This window comes from Teleopsis dalmanni, chromosome 2 (genome assembly GCF_002237135.1).
Source record: "Teleopsis dalmanni isolate 2A chromosome 2, ASM223713v2, whole genome shotgun sequence".
Lineage (NCBI taxonomy): Eukaryota > Metazoa > Arthropoda > Insecta > Diptera > Diopsidae > Teleopsis > Teleopsis dalmanni.
In genome coordinates, this window is record NC_051847.1 from 245,507,466 (window position 1) to 245,520,708 (window position 13,243).

A 13,243-nucleotide genomic window follows, 5' to 3' on the forward strand; every position below is an offset into this window, starting at 1 on the left:
GAACAGATGACACAGCTGTGAACAATGTTTCGCGCCATAATCTTTCCTTTAATCGGCCAGAAGTTTTGTCTCATTATGCTTAGCAATAATTGTGGAGCACAATGGGAATTTTCTTCATGTTTCATTTTGAACATCAATTTTACTATTGAGTGATTGTAAGGAATTACCATTGGGTGTTTAGCATCATATGGCAATGTTGATGCTTCAAGCCTTCCTCCAACACGAAGTACACCTTGTTCGTCAATGAACGGTGCTAAAGTATTTAGTTGACTCGAACTGTTGACTGCTTTACATTGTTTTAAATCAGAGATTTCTTTTGCAAATTCTGAGCCCTGAATAGTTTTAATTATGAAGACTAATGCATCTCGTAATTCTTTTGGAGAAAGTGTTCTTGTTGGTGATTGTGTGCGATGAAATACACGGCGAACATAAGCAATTGTTCTTTGGAGGTATCTGAATGAGTTTCGATGATCAATTTGATTTATCATGTGATCAGAACCAGTCGTTTGAATGATAATGTTAACTGTATGTCCTTGTCGTCTTTCGATATCAGTTGAGATGTTAAATGCCTTTGGGTTTGGCTGTTGCCAAAATTCGTAGCTTCCATGAAGAAAGAGTGGACCAAAAACCATATATGTGAATAATTGAACATTTTAACTTTTATTCCTCTGGAAATGATGTCAGCAGGATTATCCTTTGACTCCACATGATGCCATTGATCAGCATGTGACATCTCTTGAATTTTGCTAATACGATTTGCTACGAATGTGTGCAATGAGGCAGATGAAGATATTATCCATGACAAAACAATTTTGGAATCGGACCAAAAGTAGGTTGGCACGTTTTGATACTTTAAATCTTGTTTAACTCTTTCTGCTAATTCGACTCCCAGCAATGCTGCGCAGAGTTCTAGTCGTGGAAGTGTCTGTTTCTTTAATGGTGCTATTCTAGATTTGGCGCACAATAGTCTCGATGTTATTGTCTTATCATTATATATTGTTCGCACGTACATAGCTGCTCCATATGCCTTCTCTGATGCATCCGTAAACACGTGTAATTGAATCGAACAAGGAACCTTCGAATTAAAAATATGTCTGGGTACTTTCACAGTATTTAATGTTTGTAAGTCAGTTCTAAACCGCTTCCATTCTAGCTGAGCCTGAGGTAACAGTTCCGCATCCCAGGAATAGTTTTGTTGCCACAATTCCTGCATGAATATTTTAGCTGTTACAGTAATGGGGCCAAAAATTCCCAAAGGATCAAAAATTCGAGCTAAGTCCGATGCCATAATCCGCTTCGTGATAGGTTGCTCTGATGACATCTCTGCCTTTCCGCAAAATTCGTCTGATTTCGGGAGCCAAATAATGCCTAATGTTTTTGTTGGCTTTATGGCTGAGTCATCTAAATCAAGGTTGATTTCTTGGTCTTCTATCGGAATGTTTTGTAGTAGTCGTGTATTATTTGAGCACCATTTTCTCAGTTTAAATCCTGATTTACTGAGCAGTTCCGAAAGTTGTTGTTGAGTGTCTAAGGCGGTAATGATGCTGTTAGTTCCGCTTAAACAGTCATCTACATAAAAATCATTAAGTAATGCAGGTGCTCCAAGCGGATAGTTGGTCATATTATGTTTCGCAAGGTGTTGAAGACATTTTGTTGCAAGATAAGGGGCTGACTTTGTTCCATACGTAACCGTTTTCAGTCGGTAATATTGTATACTATCATCAGCACTTTTTCTCCAGATTATCAGCTGCTGTGCTGTATCTTCATCATGTACTTGAATTTGCCGGTACATTTTCTCAATATCGGCCGTAAATACAAACCGGTGTATTCTAAAACGCAACAGTATTGAAAAAAGATCACTTTGCACTGTTGGACCTTTGTGCAAAATATCGTTTAGTGCTAAACCGCTTGATGTTTTTGCTGATGCATCAAAGACAACTCTCAATTTGGTTGTAGTGCTGTCAGGTTTCAAGACACAATGATGAGGAATGAAATATTGTGATCCTTTGACATCTTTTGGGCAAACTTTTTCCATGTGACCTAATGACTCGTAGTCATCCATGAATTTTATGTATTCCTTGTATAAATTTGGGTCCTTTTGTAACTTCCTTTCCAGAGAACAAAATCGATTGAATGCTATCTCACGCGATCTACCAAGTGTTGTGGGATCATCGCGAAAAGGTAAGCGTACAATGAAACGACCATCGCGATTTGTCTTTACATGATTTGTAAAGTGATTTTCACACCATTTCTCAGATACAGTCAAAACCCTTTCTGCAGTCTCAATGTTATCTAACTTCCAAAATCGTTCTATCATTTCTGACATTTCACCAACCTCTCCTGTAGTAATAGCGCATGTTGGTTTAATATCTGTTGTAGTTTTAGTCTTACCAACCACCAACCAACCTAGAACCGAATTTTGTAACAGTGGCGAATTTTTTCCTATTATCAATTGTTCTGGTTGAAGTAGAGTATGATAGAATTCAGCACCAATTAGCATGTCAATTCTTCCAGATCTGTTAAAGCTGGGGTCTGCTAATTCTACATTCTGTGGGATCTGCCAATCCGAGATATCTAGGTCTCGTGACGGTTGTGGTGATATTATTTGTGGCAGTACAAATGCCTCTAGTCTCGTCCTGAAGCTTCCATTAGTAGCCTGCAGTTCAACATTTACGCGAGATTTTGAGTTCCCGAATTGACGGCCAATACCTTCGATCGATAGATTTGAATTTGTGGTAATTAAAGATAACTTGTTGATTACTCTTTGGGTTACTAGGTTCACTTGAGACCCTGAGTCGAGTATGGCACGAACATCACACGTTCGTCCATTGTTTGCAATAATGCGCACCTTTGCAGTGGCTAGCAGAACGTAATTACGAGTACACTTTGCATTAGTTGTTGCTGTTATGGATGGCGATTCATTAGCGTTGATCAATGTTGTGGTTGACTTTGTGTTTGTTGCTGGTGCCCTTGAAGGTTTAGGTGACTGTTGCTCTAAATGGAGCAAAGTGTTATGCTTCTTGGCACATTTTTTACATGATCCAGCTTCACAAACCTTTGCTTTATGGTCGGATTTGAAACAATTCACACATAGTTTTTGTCGTTGAATCCAATTTAATCGTTCAGGAGGAGTCATTTCAATGAACTTTTTGCAATAGTAGATTGGATGTTTATCTGTATTACAAACTTTACATAGATCTGAACAAACCATAGTTACGGCTATCCTTTTGTTGGGTTTATATACTGCATTGTCTCGTAGACCTATAGCCTCAAGTGACTGAAATCTCAATTCTAAAAATTCTAAGAATTGTTTTATTGTGGGCATCTCCTTTGGGTTAGTAAGAGTTTGTTCAAAACTGCAATGTGTATTTTTATCCAATTTTTTTAATAGTATGTGAACTAAAATTGGATCCCAAGTTGATGTTTCAATATTTAAATTATGAAGTTCACATAGACTTTCCTTTGTTGTGTCATGCATATTTTTAATGGCTTGGACTGTTGGATGGTCATATAAAGAGTTTTGAGCTGTCAAACGTTGCAAAACTGCTGATACTAGAACTCTTTTATTCTCATATCTACTTTGTAGTAATTGCCATGCCGTCTCATAATTTGCATCTGATATTTGCAAATGCTTGATGAGTGCTTCAGCTTCGCCTTGAATATTGGTTTTCAAATACCAGAGTTTCTGTGAGTCTGATATTCTTTGATTGTGTATTAGTTGTGCAAACAGATCACTGAATTGTCGCCAACTCAAATAATCTCCACTGAACTTTGGAAGAGATATTGTTGGCAAAGTAGTCGATGATTGGTAAGTTGACCTAATTGATGTCTCAATCTTGGTCGACTTACTAGTCCATTCCACCATTGTATCTTGCACCAATTGTTCAAGTGCTAGATAATGATTGCAATCAGAAGGGTTGTCTTGCCGTTCCTGAATAGTAAAATTTAAACCTTCAGCCTGATCCCATAACTTGGTAAGCGTAGCTAATTTTACTGCAAAATATTGTGGTACCTGTTGCTGGTTATCTTGTCTCACATTGTGGATGAGACGATTGATTGATTTACACACTGCATTTCGTCTGTTGACTAATGCCTGAATAATTTCATTCTCTTGACCACCAGTAGGTAATACTATTTCAGGAGCTTCAACATCATTATTTATCTGAAGGTCCAACCCCTTTATTGTTGATGGTTGAGCCTTAATGAGTAATGCTTCCAGCTCTTGAGTTATTGTGGTGATATATTTGTTACCCAAATTTATGATTACCATGCCGTAATCTTGTGTGAAATAGTCCGATGTTCTTGCTAGTACATCGGCTTGTTGTAGTTGCTCATCATTAGCCTTGAAGTCAGCTAATAACTGTTCTAAAGTTGTTTTACGATCTTCGAGATATTGACGTGTTTTCCTGCTGGGTGAGTCCTTCTTGAAGTTGCGAATGATTCTGTCGATCTCTGAACCAATTGAATCCTGCTGGTCAGTTAAAGTGGATATTGATTTTGGATCCATGGTTATTGTATTTCCGTTGAAACAAGTTGTTTTCAATGAAGGTTTTTTGTAAACGCTGCTGGCTCACACTGAGTTGCTCTTGCCAATCACGTCGGGGTCACCAATGTATACCACGTAATCTGAGGTGGTATCAATGTCTGTATTTGCTTACTTTGTTACACTGACTATTAGGCACATAAACCAATAATCAGGTAGTTAAGATGAAAGGCTTGCAGGCACATAAACCGCTAGCCAAGTAAGTAAATAATTTTTATTTTGTTTCTACAGTGGTTAAAAGGCACATCTACCAATAACCAATTTTTGATTGTGAAGTAAAGACGATTGTTTTCGCTTTTTTTTTTATTATTAATATTGTTTCCTTATATAGTATAAAATTACTTACTAAGCATAATAATAATTACAATTATTGGTGACTAAAATAATAATTAAAATTTCACATATTGCTGCATAAGCATAAATACAATATGTGAAGTTATTGAACTTATAAACGTAAATATTTACAATATTTATTTGCTGCATAAGCGTGATTACAAGCGAGCTAAAATATGTTAGGTTTGTTAAACTTAACAGCGTGGTTGAATCATTTCGACACATATGTATATCGATTTCACTTCTTATTCTTATTTATCTTATTAAAAACTGAATTAAAAAAAACTGATTAGGTAAGGATAACGCAATAATTTCATTTTTTTGATATTTTCAGACTGTATTTGCAAGTCCTCACCAAGCCTTTGTTTGATCCTGATGTTTTACCATAGCTTCTAAAAATTGGGCGTAATGTAGTTCTTATTCAAACCTATTATATAACCCCAGGTCTACCAGATATTCCAAGTACGCATCATTATAGGCCTTTAAGGCTACCACATAATCTTGTATATTGGGTACTTTCAAAGGGCAATACCCAGGCCCAAAACTTAATATCTCCAACTCTAGTGATATTTTCCTCCCTCTTTTCTTGGTATTATCTAAGCAGGTTTGAGCATTTAATAAACCAATATTATTCATGTGTTACGCATAGCTCTTATTAGAGCGTTCCAATTATGTTTTCTTTTACTGTTATTGGGACCTCTTTTTTCGTTTTTTCTCATAGATTATTTTTTTCCCTTGACAATCTTATTTTGATTAGTTTGGGTTTGGCATTAACTTTTGTCTTTAGGAAGTGACATTCTAGTATGTTGAATCGCTTAGCCGTTAAGTCCTCTTTGATTTCATCAGGATCGTTACGTTCAAGACCTCTGATAATTATATTTATATTTTTTTCATTTGGCAAGAAGTACGTGTAAAATTCGACATTAATTTCCTCCAAATATTTCGTTATTTTTCGGTGATCATCTGTTGTGGTGGTGGTATTGCTTCATTGTATTTTATATTTATGTTTTTTAATGCACTCATCCATGCATCCCATTGATGTTGTCTTTTATTGTGATGGGCACTACTTTTTCCTTGGATTGGTTATTTGTTTTGTTCCCTAATTGATTAAATTTTGCTTGCTTTTTGTTTTGTTATTGTTGATTATGATTTATATTAATACTAGCGGACCAGACAGACGTCCTGCATGATATACTAAGCGATTAGGATATTAAATAAAGAAAGAAATGAAAGACAAATAATACAATAATTTTATTATTCTTTATTTTGAAATAACATCAGTTTTTCTAAAAACAATTCTTAATAATCAATAATGTTTGTTTAATTTCATCTTAATCCGAGTTGATGAACAATATTTTTAGTCAATTCCTGAGGAGTATAAATGAATAAACTTGACGGTTTTCCAATGCTAAAACACGCCACATATAATTGGCCATGTGAAAAGACCTGATTTTCTAGATCTATCCCACAAATCAACATTGTTTGACCTTATGACTTATTAATAATCATGGTAAATGCCAAGCGAATTGAAAATTGCAACCGTCTGAATGGAATGGGTGAGTCTAAAGGGATCATTGGGATTCGTGGCATGAAGGTCCAGTGTTTAAAGTGATAACCTGCCGTGTAGGCTTAACATCACGGTGTTCTTCACACACACATCGGTATATTGCGCCGATGAACGTCCCATTGGAAATCTTAAGAAATTCCGCCGGTACCAGTTGAAGTTATATGTTTGGATATAACTTCTTCCTTGGTGAGGAGCGAGGCCTATCTAACACCTCTGCTAATCTATGGGTTACAGCACCCAGTTGGAAAAAATGCAACTCCACATCAAATGAAAGTAATCAAATGAAGGAGTATGAAAATGACTTAGTGTACAAATGAATGACTGAATGAAGAATGACTGGATGTATAATGAAAATGTATGTAATGAATATGTAATGAAATGAATACATTCATTCGACCCGCGTATATTTGGGTTTTAACCATAGCCACCATGACACTCCCTTTAAGGAGCCAACCTCAATGGTCAGAACAACCGAAGCTGCGAGCCCTGACCCTCGTGGTACCAGATTTACACCTCCGGTCGAGTGTCGTAAGTGAAAAATTCACTTACTACAAGTGATACTCCAAACAGCATCGGATGGTGCCCACAACGGACGGACAACAAAAAGACGTGCACACCGACAACAAAGAGTTCAAACAGACAATAACAAACAACAAACAGACGACAAGCAAACAACAACCAGACAACAAGCTGACCACAACCAGACAACAAGCTGACCACAAGCAGGCAGCAGAAATACACGGGGCTACAGAACTGAATTTAGTCACCTCATACACACAATATACCTATTCACACATGTTACCTCAGTTGATCAATCAAGGTACGACGACGGTTAAATACTGTCCTTGCAAGTACATCCAGCCTGTTAAAACTTTCAACATTAGCAAGAACATTACTAACATCATATTCATTTGCTGTTATCCTATCACTCATTCCATCCAAATTTCTAACAGCCTCATACAACAGACATTCACAGAGCACATGCCTCTAATCATCCAAGTGATGCCCACAAATACAGTCCGAGGTGTCAACTAAAGTCCTTCCGTGCAAAAATGCAATAAGGGACCCGTGTCCCGTCTAGAGATAGCCGAAACCAAAGTCTGGTATGGCAGACCGGCAAACAACCTAAAAGCATCACGCGAATTATGTTCAATAAAGACACAAATTTCAATTTGTTTAATATTTTCAAAATTTTTAATAGCGATTTTTCTGAAATTAATTTCTTTTGGAAAAGTGATATTGACATTGGTAGTCGGAATATAGAACTTGTCTTGTACCATCACTTTTTTATTTTCGAAAACAAATTGTCTTATTTTTATTTTACAATTATATATTGATATTAAATAATTCTTGTTTAAAATTACATTTCTATCATCACAATCTTGAATTGCTACATCATTCTTTGCATTCTTAATTACAAAAGTTTCTTCATCCATATTTAAGATTTCGAATTTGTTATTAAACTTTAATACACAATTTTGATAATAAATACAGTTTTGACTTTCTTTTAAGTTTTTTAAATCCATTTCCTCTTCGTAAGTATATACAATATTTTTTATTTCTATTACATGTTCAGGTTTTACATTAATTTCCATAAATTCTTTATTTGGCATTGGTACTATAGCTTTTACAAATGTTTTAATAAAATTTGTTGGTATTTTAATTGCAAAAATTAACATAGATTTTTTATATTCCATTATATCTAATTTTAATAACTTAAGTTTATAAAAATCAATATTGAAACGTTCTATTTCTTCAATGGATAATATGCTTGGATGTAACATTTTATGCTTAGCGGCTGATATATTGTCTTGTATTTGGTTGAGTCTATTTTCTAAAAACCTAATTTTTTGCATTTGGTCAATATATAATAAATATTTAACAACTTCACTATTCTTTAATTTAATTTGTTCATAAATGGTTTTGATTTTTTTTCTGTCTTCTTCTACATTGTTTTTTAAAGTAACCATGCTTTCATTAAAGTATTGATTTATTTGGACTTGTTTGTTTATTGTAGTAATGGAATTATGATTATTTTCTTCTGTAATTCGCAAATGTTCTAATATTTCCTGACGATCATCATCGTCCATAGTTCCGAACAACCATTTATATGTTTTACCAACGACGTTCAGCAACCCTCTTTTCTGCCTAACACTTTCTGAAGATGGAGTTATTGATTTTACTTTGACTTGGAGTATTTCTATCTCTTTGTATAATAAATCTTTGTTAAAAATGTCTAAATTCTGTATATTTGCTTTGATTTGTGTAATTATCAAGTTAATTTCATTTGGATCGATCATGTGTACAATTGTAATTGTGTCATTAATTATTTCTACTTCCCTCAATCTAATTTGAGTGTAACCAATTTCCTCAGTAATTTTGGAGACTTGTAACATTTGTTGGGTTCCTGTTATGAGCATCATCAGAGTCATTACAAAAGCCAGGATCTGCAAATTTATATGATCTTTTTATATTTGATGTGTGAATATTTTCTAATTTTCTTTTTATGAATTTAGGTTCATTTTTATGCCTAACATTTTTATAGTTCTTAATAAATCCTTCTGTACGGTTTTCTGTATAATTTTCTCTGTTTCGGTTTCTTTTGGAAATTCTAAAAAGTTTTGCTTCGTCCATTCGCTTTTTAATTAATTTGTGATCGATTTTGTTATATTCTACTTCTAATGGCGTAGCTTTTATTGTACTATGATAAGAATTATTATAGAATTTTATAGCTTTACACATTTGAGCTGTGATTGGAAGTTTTTCTGCTAAATTTAAGGTTCTTATACGTTCAGTAAGAGTATTATTTAACCTTTCAATATCAGAATTCCCTGTATGACTGTTAGGTTTTGTGGCATGGTAGTCTATACCCTTAGCAGATAGAAAGTCACGAACATTTCTGGAATTAAACTCATTATCAAAAATAAATGTTTTTGTATGCCCTTTTATGGCTAAAAATTTATTTATTTTTTCTACAATCGTTCGACTATTTCTGTCAGGTAAATTGAAAAAGATTGCATGTTTTGAGAATTTGTCAATAAAAATTATAAAAGATTGCTTACTGTTAACGTAAGTATCTATATGAACAATTTCATTTACAGTTGTGGGTGTTTGGGTAAATAGAAATTTTGATTTAATAGGATTTCGGTCATATTTCCCTCCATTGCAAATATCACAATTATTGATTATCTCATGAATTCTAATTTTCAGTTGTGGATGGTAAACCTTATGCTTCATTCCCTCATAAGTTGGAATAATTCCCGAGTGTCCTACTTCATATTTGTGAAAAAATGCTATCTGTTTCTTTAGTTCATGATCTTCCTGTATATCTTTGGCAAAATAGCTACACTTCACAAAGGACATTTTCTGATTATTTGAATATGTACTTAATAAAATTTGTTGTAACTTATTATACTCATGATGATTAAGTTCAGAGTATATTGCGACTTTGGCATTATCAAAATGTCTTCGTACTATATTAATAACATTTTCAGAGATAATATCCCGTTTATCGATAAAAACTCGTTTGTTTTTGAAAATATTGATTACTTCAACTGTCTTGGTTTTTACTAAGATTATTTGTTTCCTAAAACGGTTTACAATGGTATCAAGAATTTTAAAATGGTCATTAAAATTTTCTACCTGAGAATGAATAGTTTCGCCTTCAACTGATACATTATGGTTATTATCATTTTCTTCTAAATTCGTGTTATTATCTTGGGAGTTATTAGCTTGTACTTCCAAGGAAACTGATGTTTGGTTTTGTTGATTTTCGGCGCTTAAATTTTTGATTCTTAACATTTCATCCAAGGTGAATCCCAAATTTTCGGAATCTAACATATTTATTTCATCGCAATTAATTCGACTAAGAAAATCGGCTATTTTATTTTCTTTTCCGGTAATGTAATCGATTTTGGCATCGTACTCTCCCAGCTGCACTAACCATCGTTGCAGTCTAGGACTAATATCCTTACCAGAATTTTTTACTTGTAACCACTTAAGTGGCTGATGATCTGTTTGCAGATCAAACTCTCTCCCAAAAATATAAGGTCGATAGTACTTTACTCCCCACACTATTGCTAATAATTCTTTTTCAATAGTGGAGTAATTTTTTTCATGGTCATTTAATGTTCGCGAAGCAAACGAAATTGGGTGACCCTCTTGAGTCAAAACTGCGCCGATTGCAAAATTGCTGGCATCAGTGATGAGTTTAAAACGTTTATTGAATAAAGGATATTTTAAAATGGGATGATTTGTTATGATATCTTTTAGTTTTTCAAATGAAATAATATAATTTGGATCATTTAAATTAACCTTTGCATTCTTTTTTAAATATGCAACCATTGGATAGGCTATTTTAGAATAGTCCTTTATAAACTTTCTATAGAAACCAGTAATTCCTAAAAAGGATTTAATTTGTTTTTGTGTAGTAGGCAGCTTCAATTTTTGTATCACTTCAATTTTATTTGGGTTGGGCTTTATGCCCTCAGATGTAAGAATATGGCCCAAAAAATCGGTTTCTTTTTTTAGGAAACTACACTTTTCTAATCGGATCTTTAGCTTTGCTTCTTTTAGTTTTAGAAAAATTTTTTTCATGTTCTCCATATGTTCAGACAAGGAAGTACTAAAAATTAATACATCGTCTAAATAAACGACGCAAATTTTATTTATAAATTCTCGAAGCACAGAATTCATAAGTCTTTGAAAGGTGGATGGGGCATTTTTAAGCCCAAAAGGCATCCGCAAAAATTCATAATGACCTAACGGGGTCGAAAATGCGGTTTTCTTCCTATCGTTGTCATGCATCAAAATTTGATGAAAGCCTTTGGCAAGGTCTATAGACGAAAAATATTGAGCTTTACCTAACTTATCTAAAATTCCATCTATATTAGGAATTGGAAATTTGTCATTTACAGTAACTTCATTCAGTTTTCTGTAATCAATTACGATCCGCCATTTTTGAGAACCAGATTTGTCCACTTTTTTTGGGACTACCCACAAGGGACTATTATAAGCAGAATTGCTTTTTTTAATTATATTATGCTTCAACATTTCTTTTATCTGCCTTTGAATTTCTAATTCATGAGTTTGTGGATATCTGTATATTTTTGAATAAATAGGTCGATCACTTGTAGTAACAATTTCGTGCTTAATTTCGTGGGTAAAAGAGAGTTTATCCCCCTCTTTGAAAAATAGTTCACTAAAGTCCTGTAATAATTTTTTTAATAATTGGTTTTCTTCAGAATTTAAATGTCTCAAATCTAAATTTTCTATGTCGCTGAATTCAAGTGTACATATTTCCTGATTTTTATAGGGGCTAAAAATTTTAAAGTGTATAATATTGCCTAATATGTTGACAAATTTATTCTCTTCATCAATCTTAGCTTTAAGAGGGATGAGAAAATTTTGTCTTATTATGGCATCATAATTTTTACTACTGAAGTCAATTACCTTCCAATGGAAGGTACCTGAGACGTTAAACTCTCTAGGTATAGAAGTTATTATTTTATGTGTCACCTGATTAATTCCATTTATTGTTCGGTAACAAATCGGTGTTGGGAGTTTCTGTTCAGTGAAATGATCTTTGAGAATATTTGGTTTAATTAAACTAGTGTCAGAACCGGTATCAATGAGACATCTAATTTCTTTGCTACCAATTGTTATTGTTATTATGGGCAATCTGCAGATCGAGGCAGGTTGAAAAAATTTACATCCTCCTCTACATTACCAATATCCATTGGCTGAAAATCAGTTCTTTTATTAATTTGGCTACGTCTAGTATTTTGGGTATCAACACTCATATGTGAGTTTCTAGTCTGAATTGAATTATTGAACTTATTATTTTGGTTTGACTGTGTTGAATTATCATTCTGATTATATCGCCTGAAATTACTGCTGTAATTATATTGATTATTGGGTGCAGATGGTGTCTGATTACTTCGTTTATTATAGTATTGTGACTGTAATGGTCTTTTCAGTCTATAATTAAAGTGAATTGTTCGTGGATCGTCTAGCGCTTTAATTTGCGTATACTTCCTAATAACATCGTTAAGTGTACTGTTTTGATCAATATATGTTCTTAAGGGTATGTCAATTTTGTCAATTAAAATGTTTACTAAGTCCCTATCTACTCTACTTGGCTCATAAATGTCTGGCTTATTATCATCGAATGTATATATTTTATTAAGTTTTGACCTCGTCATTTCAAAATAAGAAAATAAATCTCTTAAATTACTTACTTTTATATTGCGACATTTATTGTAAATATCACCATATGTTGCCCTCGGTCGGTAATAGTCCATTAGCTTAATTTTAACTTGGTCCCAGGTTGTATTTGGTCCAAGTCCTCGAATATAGTTGCCGGCATCACCTGTTATCTTCTCGTTGATTATAATGGTCATTGCTAGCTTCGTTAATTGATGGTTTTCTGGTGGGCATAGTTCCATGACAGCTTCTACTGATGCTATAAAAGCAATGGCATCATGATCCTTGTTGAGGCATTTTATTTGGCGGAATTGCGTCAAAATATCTTTTGGTGCTAGAAGCTCTTGATGTTGCTGCATATTTTGCTGTATTTGCTGTTGTTGTACTTGCTGAACTTGCTGTTGTATTTGTTGTTGTTGTACTTGTTGAACTTGCTGTTGTATTTGTTGTTGTTGCACTTGTTGAACTTGTTGTTGTACTTGTTCGTGGAGCAGAATTTTAGCTTCTTGCCTCCTTATAACTTCTTCCATTTCCTGAAGTCTTTGCTGCAATTGCTCCATTTCGTTGCTCATAATTGGTCGATTTAAGTCGAATGC

General features: G+C 33.9%; 1 protein-coding gene across 1 annotated transcript in view; it reads right to left on the reverse strand.

Moving 5' to 3' along the window:
- The window catches only part of LOC119677292, an 8,722-nt gene extending 4,215 nt beyond the window's left edge, over positions 1-4,507 (reverse strand). Inside the window, exons 1-2 of the mRNA XM_038088564.1 lie at positions 651-4,507; positions 168-600 (exon numbers count right to left, since the gene is read on the reverse strand). Coding sequence (XP_037944492.1) covers positions 168-600; positions 651-4,507 — 4,290 coding nt within the window. The remainder of the gene's footprint in view (positions 1-167; positions 601-650) is intronic.
- Positions 4,508-13,243: the final 8,736 nt, after the last annotated feature.